Source organism: Brachypodium distachyon, chromosome 2, assembly GCF_000005505.3.
Source record: "Brachypodium distachyon strain Bd21 chromosome 2, Brachypodium_distachyon_v3.0, whole genome shotgun sequence".
NCBI lineage: Eukaryota > Viridiplantae > Streptophyta > Magnoliopsida > Poales > Poaceae > Brachypodium > Brachypodium distachyon.
This window is the reverse complement of record NC_016132.3, coordinates 12,539,126-12,553,283: the sequence shown is the minus strand read 5'-3', so window position 1 is coordinate 12,553,283 and position 14,158 is coordinate 12,539,126. Positions and strand designations below refer to the sequence as shown.

Below are 14,158 nucleotides of genomic sequence, written 5' to 3'. Positions count from 1 at the left end.
AAGCGTCTTTTGGTCTCAAAACCGAGTCGGCCCTCACACAAGTGCAAATTGAGCTTGCCAAATCACAAATGCACACTCCACATCCTTTCTAGCCACGGCTTGAGCATTATGAAAACTAGATGATGCCCCGCACATTGTTGCGGAAATTTTTAGTTAACATACGTGAGCCCATATTATTGAGAATACACATGAGTGAAAAGTAGCAACAAAAATGTATCCAGTGGAAATGTATAAATGTGTATAATGAAATTGTATGATAGATTATAGATTTTTCACTTAGTGGAAATAGCTCGATGAAAAGTAGCATGCATGCATGTGCAAAAAATATGAGTTTTCCACTAAACAGGTGTGAACAAATTAATGGTGTGATGCTGTGGCATGCTTGCATGTTGAGAGAAATCAATCGATGGGTTTCTCCTACTTAGATATAGAAGATGAAGTTGTCTGTTTCCTTAAGGGTTTGCGGGTGGTTGACAAATGTGGCCATTGCGTGTAGATCCAATCCGCTAGCTAGTAGTGCATGTTGTATGTATGCTCATTAGCCTCAAACTCCATGTAGGGTGCTTCTCGATTGGCCAACTTTGCAAATAGTGGCGAATCGATGAGGCACATTGATATGATTGCAAGCTCCAGGCATCCCAACTCCCAAGTATACATGCCAAAACCATGTCTCATGATCGATGAAGTTACTGTAGGTTCAATAGGGTAAGTATGATCGACTTTGTGAAGCAATTAGTTAATTACTATATTTGTTGTTGGTAGTTTGCATATATAAATTGGTACTCCCTCCGACCCATATTACTTGTCCTTGATTTTGAGGGAGTATTAGATTACTGCAACTCCCCCTTGTGCTCTAGGTGCAGTCATGGTATTCTAATCTCCTATATAGCTATCTCTGAAGCTTTTCCACTACTACAGAAAATGTCATCAGTAACTGTCAAAAAACCGCATCACTAACGGGCGGGACGACCGTTACTAACTTCCTGCCAATAATGATGGTCATCATCACTAACAGTCGCTCCAACCGTTAGTGATGATCCCATCATCAGTGGCAGACGGCGCACCCGTTAGTGATGATGCCCATCATCAGTGTCGGTCACGTTTCCACTCCCGTCACTGATGATGGGAATAATCACTGACGGTCGTTGTGGTCCATCAATGTCGGTCCAGCGACCGACACTGATACGTTTTCAGCAATTAAAAAAATAATTAAATTGTTTCCAGAACACATAATATACAGCACATGTATGAACAGAAATACACAACATATAAACAGCACATATACTTCGAATTAAAACCATAACCACATTATTTAAAGCATACCGATATATCTCATGCAATGTTCACTTCACGACACTGATTACAAAGTTTAAAACTTTTATAGCAAAGTCAAGTTTGAAGCTATTATTGTGGGTGAACCCTAGTAACCACGAGTTCCAAATCCCACAACACTTTTTCTTTGCCCCACAAATCTTTTCTGATAGACATGAGTTCCAAGTCCTTCCGTGCATTGGGTCCATCTTTTGTCTTCTCTGAAATGTTCATCAGCAATCCCAACACGCTGTCGCATACATTTTTCTCCACGTGCATCACATCTATGCTGTGACGGCATTCTAAATGTGCCCAGTACTCCAGGTCCCAGAATACGGACCTCCTTTTCCACACGACGCCTTCCGATTCCTTATATTTCGTCGCAGCAATCTTTCCGGGGACAACTTCAAGATCGTTCATAATTTCTAAGATTTGCGGACCAGACTTCTCCTTCGGCACTGTCCCATGCTCCGACTTCCCATTAAAGCTTTCCTTGTCATCCCTCCAAGGGTCTTTAGCATTCAACCACTTTCGGTGGCCCATGTAAACAATTTTGGATGAAGCGGGCAACTTCTCTGATGTCGTGTTTTCCTCGCACTTTGTACAGGCCTCGTAGCCATGTGTCACCTGGCATGAAGTATTTCCATTCGTGGGGTAGTCATGCACGCAAATCAGCAGCGCTGCTCTCAGCGCGAAGTACTCTCTCATGTTTGGGTTCCAAACCACTTTGCCAGGGTTCCAAAGCTGCTTCAGCTCATTCTTCACTAGCTGCAGATACACATTTAGTCACTCCCGGCTACTTTGGACCCTGTATGAGCATGCACGGTGCATGTACTTTCTCTTCATGATTAACCATGGAGGAAGGTTGTAGACAAACAAGATCACTCGCCATATGTTGTGCTTGTTGTTCATGTTTCCGGGAGGATTTATCCTGTCAGTGCTGAGACCGAGCCTCAGGTTTTTGGGCTCCTCGCTGAAATCTGGAAATGCCATGTCGAAGTTCCTCCACTGACTGCCATCGGCAGGGTGTCTTAGGACCCCAGGTTACTCCACACGATAGTGCCCGTCAGGATCGATTGCTGCCTGCGCCGGATTGTGATGGATGAGATACATCGCATCCTTAAGGTTCTGCATCCAACACTCAGATCGGCCACCTGCCGAAAGATACCAGACAGTCTTTACCGGCCGATCCTTCATCACTTTTTCCCCATCGTCTTCGCCAGTTGTGGCGTTTTTCTTCTTGTATCTCGATGCACCGCAGATGTGGCAACTCTCATGGTTCTCGTACTCTCCAATGTATACCATGCAGTCGTTTGGACATGAATGATGTTTCACACAATCATATCCAAGCGGGCATGTAATCTTCTTCGCCTCGTATATGCTCTTGGGCAACTTGTTTGGGTGTGGAAAAATCGAAGCAAGGTAACTCAACAAGTCCGTGAAGCCCTTGTCTGACCAGCATGATGCTGCCTTCAGCCTCAGAAGTTCGAGCGTTACTTCGAGCACGTTGTGTTATTCGCCAGCTCCATCATACAATGGTGTGTTTGCGTCCTCCAACAATTTTTTGAACTTCACACACTCTGCCTCCTCGTCGGGGTCCTCCAACTGGTCCCGTAGGTACGAGTCATCTAGCATTTCGGCAATCCTGCCACGTGAAGCTCCTTCACCTTCCACATTAGCCTCAGAAGCTAGTGAGTTTGAAATTGAGGACATTCGGAGAGAAATTGGAGGCCGGAGAGAAAGATCAGGAGGGAGAGAGAACTCGCAAGGGAGAGGGAAGCTCGGGGCGATGACGAGGAGGGCGCAATTTGGCTGGCGTCCGGAGCTCAAAAAATGGAGCTTCATCGGCGGCCGGAGCTCAAAATTGGAGCTTATTGGGCGACGGGGAAACGGAGGGAAGAGAGAGAGAGAGAGAGAGAAAGAGAGAGAGAGGGGGGGGGGAGGGAGAGAGCTCGCAGGGGGGACGGAGAGCTCGCGGGGCGGATCTAGGTAAAATAGTGGATCGAGCTAAAGGAGGCCGGCCGGGGGAGAAGAGAGGTACCTGCTGGCCGACACCATGGGGAAATTTCGGCAGCGCTCCGCCATCGCCAGAGGAGAAGGCGCGGCAGCTGGACTGTGTGCAGACGCACAGCACGACCAGCTGCGTGTTCTGTTCGCCCGTTTTATATGTGCCAAGCTTCAGTGTCGGTCGGCAAAGGGGCGACCGTTACTGATAACCGCAGTAGTGTTTCTAGCGGGTGCTAGCGGCCGACCGAGAGTGATGTATTCTAACATCAGTGGAGGTCGTGGAGTTAGTGACCGCCACTGATGTGTCGGCGAGTATCATTGGCGGGCGCATTCGGGCGATCGCGAGTGATGTACAAAACATTAGTGGCGGTCGTCCCAAGAGCGTCCGCCACTGATGATCCTCGCCACGTATGTTGGGACCTCAGTGGTGAAAGATCGGTATGGTCGACTACAAGGGGGGGGGGTGAATAGGCGACTAACAATTTTACTTTTTCTTTTCACTTTTAGGGATACAAGAATCAATACATGGGTTCACTAAAATGTCTAAATGATGAACACCCCTAGTATGATGCAATAGCCGAAGCACTAACACAAGCAATAGATAATCAATTGAAACTTGCTTGATAGCCGAAGCACAAGATAAATAATTAAGCTTTGCAAGTAAGTAAAGGGGCAATAATGATACCACACAGGAAGACGAAGATTTCACCGGAGTTCCACCTATTGGGGTCGGTGTACGTCTCCGTTTGGAGGAGTGCTCTACCACAATGATAGAGGCGCCACAAAGGCTCACTCTATTCTCCAACTCACCACACCATAAAGGTGGGACGAGCTCTCACAACACCACAAAGGCGAGGTGAGTTCCACTAGTGGCTTACTTGAGGGAGAACGCCAACCCTTACAAACTTGACCGGGGCTCTCTCCACAACTTAATCGGAAGCTCCCAATCCGAGGAGATGGACACGTCTCCACAACTTAATTGGAGGCTCCTTCCTGAATCCACAAGCACCACCTCACAAGATTAGTGGTCTTGAGGAGACACCTTCCGGCTAGAGATCCCAAAATCCCAAGAGTAACAAAATCCACAAAGGAAACAAGGAGAATCAACTTTTTGCTTTGGTGAAACCCTAAATCTTGATCTTCTCCTCCAATCCTCAAAAGATGAATCAAAGGGGGAACTAGGGAGGGAGATCAAGGGAAATGAAGATCTTGTGTTCTTGGGGAGAGAGAGAGAGGCTTTTTTTGGCTGTGCTTGGTGTGGAAACCCGTTGGGGACGAAGCCCCTTTAAGTAGCCTCGAAATCTAACCGTTACGACCAATTTCAGTTAGACCAGTACCTGGGAGGAGGCAGCCCTGCTACCGTCCTCCTATCGCTATACGCAGTTGGATTCCAGTAGTGTTACAGTACCTGGGCAGAAGTTCTTCCCACCGGAACCTCCTCTTAATTAGGAGGTAGTACCGGCTAAAACTGAAATTGTCTGGCAGACTTAACGGGATTAAAGCAACTCTCAACTCAAAACTGGGTTTAGGCTTTATGTGGGTGCAATTAGATTTGTGTACGTGATGTTGATTCACCCAAAGCTTTTCCAAATGGACTCCCTCTTTATAGTACGGATTTTCCTACGACTCAATAAAATAAAAGGCCGTAAATCCTTATACGCTTCTTTCCTTTTTGAGGGCGATGAATCGTGTCACAACACTAGTTATCAAATCTAAAAACACTTGGCGCACGATTAGTCCACAAGTTATGTTGTCATTAATACCAAAACTCATTAGGGATCAAAATGTCCTTTCAAGTGGCGGGTGCCGCGCACGCCCGTCACTGATGTTTGGCGGGTCGGGGATGGGCAGACCCCGGTGAATTCATCAGTGGCGGTCGGAGGCATGACCGACAGTGATGATGTTCATCACCAACGGTCGTTCCGGACCGTTACTGATAGGCCGTGAGATATAAATCGTTTTGTACTACTGTCCGTTTTAACCTATCTGTCACTTCGCCCTGAAAATATTATCAGACAATGCCAATAGAGCGGCCTGTCTGACGTCAGTTAAGTGCCAATAGAGTGGCATGTGCTGATCGTTCATCATGTGTAGACGACCAGAACTGTTCACTAAGATCGTTGGAAATCCTAATTACATGGCCGCAGAGATGTTAGAGAGAAATTATGGCCCAAAGGTTGATGTTTGGAGCACTGGAGTGATTCTTTACGTTCTTTGGTTGTCTGGGCAGGTTAGTTTTGTAGTACCTGCAAAAGATCAATTTTTTTGAGGGAAAAACAGTAGATCAACAGATCTACTGCCAATATATAAAGTCTATTTCTTAGTTCAAGATCCCTCTTACTAACTGGAATAAAAGAATTAGTAGATCTGTTCCGCCAAAAATGGGAATGGGCGCTAGGGTTACGAACTTATAATCATGGAATCGACTCGATCATCAGATTATAAGTTCATTCCAGTTGACCAATCTCCCTATGTATTGGCCCCACCAAACTGTTTGATGAGACATCAAGTGTCAACTGGTTCACCAATCGTTGTTATTCCCGGGAATATTGATCCAGTGAGGTTATTCTGGCTTGCAGAAAGGTGCTAGAGCCGAGACTAAAGCAACAATCTGTACAAGAGGATAACCAAAATAGTTATCCAGAGCCAAAATGAAAAAAGAAAGAGAATTACAGAAAACTATCTATCCAGTCTTTAAGGCCAACATGGGACTTTCTTTTAGCTCTATGAAATAGTTATCCAGAGCCAAAATGAAAAAAGAAAGAGAATTACAGAAAACTATCTATCCAGTCTTTAAGGCCAACATGGGACTTTCTTTTAGCTCTATGAAATACCAAATTCATCTCCTCAATAAAGATTCTTCTGCATCTATAAAGAGATGGCTGAACCCTGTTGAAAATGTAGTCATTCCTGACCTTCCAGATACTCCAGCAAGCAGCAGTGATAATTTCAAATGCAAATGGGACAGCCAACTTGGTTCTGAGATTTTTAATGTTGTGATGCACATTATTAACTGGGGCAAAGCGAGGACATAAGTAGTTCCAGCAGGCAACTGCAAAGGGGCAATGAAAGAAGAGATGATCTCTAGTCTCCATATCATGCCCATGGCATAGAACACAGTTATAAGAAGGAAGATGAAAATTTCTCCTCAGGAGCATCCCTCTGGTGTTAAGGCGATCAATGAGGAGAAGCCAGCAGAAAACTTTATGCTTAAGCTGGCTGCAAGACTTCCAGAGCCACTTGAATGAATCTGCAACCTCAATATGCTCCATGAAAGATAAATATGCCTTAGTAGTGGAGAAGCCTTTCTGGGATGAATTATAGAACCAGGCATCTTGATCAGAGTCAGTATTAATCCCTTCCACCAGTTGGAGCAATAGTTGAAACTCCTCAAAAGCTTGAACAGAGAGAGGAAGATGGAAGAGAGTGGTTTTGTCAGCACATTCCATGACCTCAGCGACAGAAGTACCAATATCAATAGCAAAAGAATAGAGATGTGGCCATTCAGTGCTAAGAGGGTTCGGCTGCCAGTTATCAGTCCAGAAAAGTACTGTTTTTCCATTGTGAATGGTCACAGTAGCATTAGCCTTGTATGCCGGCAAGAGCTTAAGTGAGTCTCTCCACCAAAATGAAGCAGCCACTGAAGTATCAGAAGGAACACTATGGGTGTAATATGTTTCCCGCAAAAGATCAATTGGGGCAGTGTCATATGTCAACTAGGATAATATAAGTTGAACGTGTTCCTGTCTTTGCAAATGGACCATGTTTCACATTGCAATGGCAAGAGTTTTTTCTTTTATCTAATTTGCAATGGGGCGATGGTTTGTGTACTGTGATTGAGAAAACGAAATTATCTTGTGCTACTGAATGTTCTTTCTGATATTTTTCCATGCTGACACAAACCACATTAACAGTTATCACTCTGTCGCACAGAAACAAAGTTGTACAAATCAGAAAGAATGTCACCACTTCATAAACGTAGACAAGTAATTGGAGAGCCTCCAGGTGCAAAAGAAAGAAGGAATAAAAGGAGATGCAACTTGAGAAGGGAGGGAAGGAACAAGAAGATTTGTTCCTGGCATCTCAACGATTAATATATGTTTGAAATGAGACACATATAATTTACATCCGGCAAATGGAAATCGGTCCCCAGTTGAAACTCTGCAAGGATCAACCGATACACCGCGGGAGGATACTGGTAATTACATCCACATTTGTTGAACCTTACCCGGGTGCGTGATCATAAGACAGCAGTTGCATCAGTCAGCAAATACTTACATTATTCGCCTGCATTCCCTGCACTGCACTCATCTACTGTATGTTACATCCAGGAGAGGATCAGGGACGGACGGCTACACAAAACGAATCAAGACTGAAGAAAGAACAAGGAAGAAATGCTTCTGTTATGCAGGAGCAAGAGCAAAGACCAATGCAAACAAGATGGAGTAAGTAGCAACTGGTTATTGATGCATCTTTGCCTGGGGAGCCGGGTATCCTACGGGCATGACGTAGGGCGAGTGCCCCGGCGGGAACATGACCGGCGTGCCGACGGCGGCGGGGACCATGTGGCCTGGCGCGACGGGGTGGCCCATGGGCGCCCCCCCGTACATGCCCATCCCGGGCATCGGCGGCGGCCCGGGCCCGAGATGCTTCATGCCGGGCGGGCCCGCGGCCTGGCCCGTGATGGGCCCCTGCTGCGCGACGACCTCGCCGGCCGTGATGCTGGTGATGTCGTGGATGCTGGAGCGGCGCCGGTCCCGGTTCATTGAGTTAAGGCGGATGAAGTACTTCTGCGCATGGCTCGCCACCTGCGTGGGCGTCCGCGAGATGACGAAGTTGCGCGAGATGCTCCGCCAGTCGCCCTTGCCGAATTTGTCCAGCCCCAGCAAAAACAACCTGCCATCAATCCCGGTTCAAAAGTAAACACCAGCTGATGCCATGAACCTTGCCCAATTAAGCTGGAGAAGAAGAAGAAGAATCGAACAGTTTTGAGCCAAGAGAATGTCCTGTACGCACCTGTGCTCTTCCTCTGTCCACGGGATCCCCTTGCGCCTCTCCTGCTCCGCCTTGGAGCAGCTCTTACCGGAGTCGAAGCTCTTCCGATCCTCGCGCCGGTGCCCGGCGCCGCCGCCGCCGTTCTTATGCCCGTCGGGCGGCGCGGCGGACGGCTCCTCCCCGGCGTAGCGCGGGAGCGGGACGCGGCCTGCCTCGATGGCGCCCACGTCCTCCACCAGCGCCTCGTAGTGGCGCCGCACCTCCTCCGTCGACCGCGCCGGCACGCTCGCCGCCAGCGCCACGAACCACTCATCCTCCGGCAGGCCGTCCAGCGGCGGAGGCGCGGCTGCTGCGACCGCGTTCTCGAACGCCTTGTCCTCTTCCTTGCTCCACGCCGCCGCCTGCAGAGAGCTCATCGGGCGATGAGACGGTTGCGCGCGGTGGTTAGCCACGGCCGGCGTACGATAAGTATAGTAATTAACGAAGGCGGGACAGAGCCTTATCCACAAGGGCCCGAGCGCGTATACGATATTTGCTTTGTGGCTGGCTTTAGGTGCAAATACAGCCGGCGTCTCGTCATTATTTGTGCTTTCTACCGTGGCAAGCGAACGTAAACAGTCCTGCTCAAAATCAATTTTGAAACATAGAATTTCGGAGTATATTAGTAACTACGTAAAGTTGTATGCCATTCGGCTGTCAAAAAAAAAGTTGTATGCCATTCGACTACAACCAAAAATGACTTCTAACGATAAATAAATAAATAATACTACTAGGGAAAAAGGGGAAATTGAAACACTGTACCAATATCACAAAAGTTACTTTGAGAACGACCTCCGGTTCGAAAAAAAACTTTGAGAACGACCTCGGGTGCAAGGCTACAATCCAGAGTCATGGTCACCGGCCGATGAAATCAAGGAACATGATTGATGGATCAAATGATTATAGTATTTGTTTAAACTAGAAGCAAAGGGTTCCTGTAAATCGAGGAAAATTAGGAGCCACCGATTCCATGAAGCGACAGGATTTGGCCCTCGATTCGGTGACAGTTTCACTTTCGTCCCGTACTTGCCACCGAACTGCAATATATATACCCAGTCCACTTGTTTAGATTCTTCAGGGATAAATGGTGAAAGTTTTCAAGAAAATTGACTTGCTATGTGCCATGGTATACGGGTGAAGACAAATGTGACACCATCATAGTAGTCCCGCCAATCTATTTTGACAATTACAATGCGTGGGGTGGGGATTGCAGATGATGGTACATAGTAGTCTCCTAGAGTAGATGCCTTGATATTTCCTCAAGATAATGTGTATTCCATTTGTATTGATGCGAAACGGTTAACATGTACACCATAGCTAATGCGCTCGCGCTCTCTCTCTCTTCGTTGTTTTATGTGACGGATGTGAGGGGGGTTGAGGATAGGTCTAGTTCCGACAACGCAAGTACTCTCTGCGTCGCATATTAAGTGACTTAAATTTGTCGAAATATGAGATAGTGATTTCTAAAATGCGTTTACATACATGTAATAGAAAGTCACTTAATATGAGACGGAGGGAGTAGATCGCGGTTCGCACGTACTCGAAACTTTTACGGCCAGTGGCGGAGCTGCTATAGAACCATGGGTTCAAATGAACCCAATAAATATGTAATTCCTTCATTAATCTAGTCCTTGATTTACTCATTAGTGAAATTTTACACCGTAATCAAAGGGATTGAACCCAATGATTTTCTTACTCCTTCCATTTGGGTTTATAAGGCCCCTATTGAAGTTTGTGTCACATTTTGATCAACAATTATTCAAATTATATTTAGTATATGTATAAAAAAGTTATAATATTAGAAATGATTTTTCAATACGAATTCAACAATATATCTTTTGTGCCATAATAATCTCATATTACCAATGTAATTTTTGATCAAAGTTTGTCATAAAATTCCGCGTGGGCCCAGCCAACCGAGGGAGTACCTAACTTCGCCACTGTTTACGGCTGTATACTTTTTTACCTTGCATTCATCAAGTGTTTTGCTAGCGCCCAGGCGCCTGAAATTTTTGTAAATTTCAGGCGATTGCTACACCGTCCGATGTGTGCATGGAGATCCGTGGAAATTTGCTGAGCTTTTTCTTTTTTTTTTCTTTTGGTTTCCTCCGCTTCCTTTTGCTGGTCGTTCAGACGTTGACTGTGACGCTTGGAGTTCTGGAGGGTTGGGCGGAGAGGGGACTCAGGGAGAGGCGATTTGCATTTCGATCTGCTCGCCGGCGTTCGGACTACGTCGAGCCTCCCCTTGCCCTGCTCAGCTGGTCGCTGCACCTGCGCCCGGCGGCCGCCGGCACAGGTCCGCTCCACCTCCCACGGCGCCGCCGCTCGCGCCAGCGCCGGCCTCCTCTTCTGCAGTGTCTCGATGGACGCAACGAACCTGGACAGCGCGTCCTCTGCGGGCGAGGAGGCTCGGGAAACGGCGGCACGGCGAGGATGAGAAGGAGTACGGAGCTGGCGTTGTGGGAGCGCGCAGAGGAGGCCGCGGAAGATGTTGAAGCCGCTGAGCCTGTCTTCGGCGACACGGAGCAGCAGCCGCTCGTCCAGCTGCAACGATTGCGGCGCGATTTGCGACTCGGACATCGCCCGGTTCTCCTATGCCGCGGCCATGGCTTCCCTCCTCGAAGCAGAGATTTCCCTCATCACCTGTGAGTTGCCGGTGCGCCATGTTTTAGGTGGCTTCCTCTTGCTTTTGGGGCTCATTTCACTGGCGATGTTTTGGTTGCACGGATGGGCGTTTGTTCTGTTGGTGTGCTCGTTATTTGTGATGCGATGCTTGCTGTAGTTTCTAGTTCGGTAAGCTTTCTGGGCTCATTCCCGCTGCGACTAATTGGTGATTGACCCTAATAAGATTCAGTGGTTTCTGCTGTTGTTTCTGATGTAGGCATTCAGACCTAGCTGAACCATATCTGAACGCCGTCTAACTGTAGTAGCGATTCAGAGTATTCAGTCCATTCAGCTAATGTATTATGGTTTGATGATGTGTTGTGGTTCTGTTCCTGTATATGATTTTGGCTGTGCCCACTGAAAATAATTTAACTCTTGTACTTTTGGAACTAATACATTAACTGAATAGTCATCATAATTTCATTTCATGTATCATGGTTCTATTCCTGGATATGCAAAATTTCATTTCATGGCCATCTTCTGTTTCTATGTCTTGGCCAATATAATTGTCAATTTGTTGTCTATTGGTAACCATGAGTGTCAATTCTGTCGCTTCTAAATCAGTTTTGCTATCCGTTTGCTACATAGGTTCCTTTTTGTAATAAAGTGACATGTATCCAACACATGTAAGATTATTTCTGCATCTGCATCTTTCTTTTTGTTACTTTACTCATTTGTCTGAAGCTGATGGAGCCGATGGATCTGCCCAAGTTCTGGGCAACGTGTGACAACTTTAGGTCTTTTGGCCATACAAAAGTTTTGGAAATCTGAATGTTTGATGAACTTAAAACAAACTATCTATATTTCTTGTTGCTGAAGGTTATGAGTTATATGGCTACTTTGAACTTATGAGATATTTTTTATCTTTTTGTTATTGTTTACAGGAACCGAAACAATCAGAACCAGAGCTAGGTTCGAAATGAGAAGGTATAAACGCAGTTTCTTGGGTTTTTTCACTCAAATTGCACTACCTTTTTAAGTTAATTGCATGAAGTTTTACTATTGCAATCTTAGTTTTTTTCACTACTACCTTTTTAAGTTAATTGCATGAGGTTTTACTATCGTAGTTTTTTTAGAAGTGCAATTGCAGTGTATTTATTTTGAAATTGCATCCTAGTTATTTCTGTTTTTGCACCTTTAGCTGTGCAATTGTAACCTTTCAAAATTAGTTGCATATAGTTTTACTATTGCAATCTCAATTCTTTATAAATGCAATTGCAATGGTTTTTTTTTGGAGGACATACAATGGCTACTCATAGATACTATATCTTTTTATGTAAAAAAATTGCGATGAACAAATTGCACTATTGAATCTAATTATTTGCACTGCTTTATCGGTGTAATCCCAATGCTATCAATGTGCAATTGCAGGTTTCCCTATGAGGATGGAAACTTGGTACTTCTAAGTTTTGGATGTTTGTCAATAGTTGCCAATTTGATTACTACTTTTTTGGATTTTTGTTACTACTATTAGAGCCAAAACATCATATGCGATTATGGCAATAGTTGGGAGAGCTGGATGCTGATAGTCTGGAGCATGAGACATTAAAAGATCCATGATAACTTGTGTCTTATCACAAGTTTTCACAAATGTTTTCTTTTCAAAGATGCATGCCTGAAATCTGCTTGTTTCTGGTTCTGAATTCTTGTTTAATTCTGTTTTTTTAGAAATGTTTAGTTCTCCTTGTTTCTGGTGCTTGTGTTGTGGTGTTTTAGTGTCATGTTTGCTCCTTGATATGCAGAATAGCTATGTTGTCCTGCAGATGTTCAAAGGTACATTATTGCCTAACCATTATATTGAAAGGTCTCTAGTTTGAACAGCTCTATTATGCAGATGCTGAAACCCTGTGCATGGTGCATTGGTGCATTTATGATTCCCAATACAAGTAAAAAGTGTGTTGCAGTTTTGGGGAAAACATCTGTGCAAGCCCATGTCAATGCTTCTTTTTTCGTTTCTTTTTGTCTAAATACGCTCGTCTATTCTTTTGTCCGAAAGAGACACATGGAGAAAGCTCGCGAGGGGGAAGAGACGCAGGGAAGAAATGAAGGATTCCAGGCGCTTCGCGGTAGGGGGCGGCGACTTCCCATCGGTTCGGCGTGGTGGTTCATTCGTTGGGGGTGGCATAGCACTAGTGAAGAGGAAGTGTCGCCCACGCAAGAAGCGCCACTGCGTCACCCGGTTTGTGTCCCCCTCCCCCCCCCCCCCCACTCTCTGGTCGTGGCCAGTGGCTTGCTGTTTTTTCTCTATGGTTTATTTGCTCTGTAGCTTGTTTGCTTCGTATAATGGTGAAACTAAAGACTTGGGTCTCAGTTTGAGCTTAGGAGTATTTGTGTATAGTATTAGTGTCATTATTAGTCTTATATTAGTGTATCTGGTTCCCTTTTTTTTATTCCTGTCACTCGATAATGTAGTTTTGCTGCTTTTCAGTCCAAGCATGAGGCCATTATATGCCCTTCTTTTTTGTGCTGCTGTTTGAGCTTATTTCTGCTAAGCTCACACATGTTTTTGGTTCTGCCCATATACACTGATTCCACATACATTTCTTTTTCAGTTTTTAGGTGATCAAGCAATTGCAAAATCATTTCTGCTGCCAATACATATACACCCGCATGTATGCCTCAACAGTTTCACATTTTTCTGGTTATCTGTAGTTAAGGGAGTTGATGTTTTCTCTGATGTATAAATGACACTAGTCTAAAGTGCAATCCCGGTTTACAAATGCAATTGCAGTGGGTTTAATTGGAATTGCATGCCCAGCTAGTATTTTTTCTTTTTTGCACCTGTAGCTTTTTCTGACGTGCAATTGCAGTATTTCGTAGTGCAATTTTGCATGTTGTTCCAAAGCAGATTTTTGCTCAGCTGAAATGAGACTGGTTTTTGATGAAAAACCAGGCGACTGTTTTTTAACAAAATAACAGGTGACTGTTTTAGAAAGAAAAAACAGACGCCTAGCCAATAGACAGACCCAACTCCGCTAATTGAGAGGATTTACACAGCTCCAGGGAAATTTCCATGACACTCCTGTATGTTGAAGCAAATCAACCAGGCGTGGCAAGGTAGATGAATGTAGCCAATGTATATACTGGGACTCGTATAAAACAGGCAATGTGAGGCGGATACGTGATACCGTATTCCTTTTGG

The 14,158-nt window shown here is 45.3% G+C and overlaps 1 protein-coding gene and 1 long non-coding RNA gene across 3 annotated transcripts; one reads left to right on the top strand and one right to left on the bottom strand.

The window, feature by feature from the left end:
• Positions 1–7,358: 7,358 nt before the first annotated feature.
• Positions 7,359–8,983, bottom strand: LOC100840715 (transcription factor MYBS1). Its single transcript, XM_003565746.4, has 2 exons — positions 8,335–8,983; positions 7,359–8,214 (listed from the first exon to the last, which is right to left on the bottom strand). The coding sequence occupies exons 1-2, from the start codon at positions 8,727–8,729 to the stop codon at positions 7,779–7,781; spliced, it is 831 nt and encodes a 276-aa protein (XP_003565794.1). The 5' UTR covers positions 8,730–8,983; the 3' UTR covers positions 7,359–7,778.
• A 1,482-nt stretch (positions 8,984–10,465) lies between these two features.
• On the top strand, positions 10,466–13,860 carry LOC106866240. Of its 2 annotated transcripts, XR_002963141.1 has the most exons (3): positions 10,468–10,997; positions 11,901–13,195; positions 13,569–13,860. It is a non-coding gene; the product is annotated as an uncharacterized LOC106866240 (long non-coding RNA). The 2 variants fall into 2 exon arrangements; XR_002963140.1 differs by having other exon boundaries at positions 10,466–13,195.
• The last annotated feature ends 298 nt before the right edge of the window (positions 13,861–14,158 follow it).

What these genes read in the sequence shown, in the direction of transcription:
- LOC100840715 (XM_003565746.4), bottom strand. Translation starts at nt 8,729, where the DNA reads ATGAGCTCTCTGCAGGCGGCGGCGTGGAGCAAGGAAGAGGACAAGGCG. An exon ending in TGGACAGAGGAAGAGCACAG is followed by an intron (nt 8,215 to 8,334) that starts GTGCGTACAGGA and finishes GATTGATGGCAG; the next exon opens with GTTGTTTTTGCTGGGGCTGG.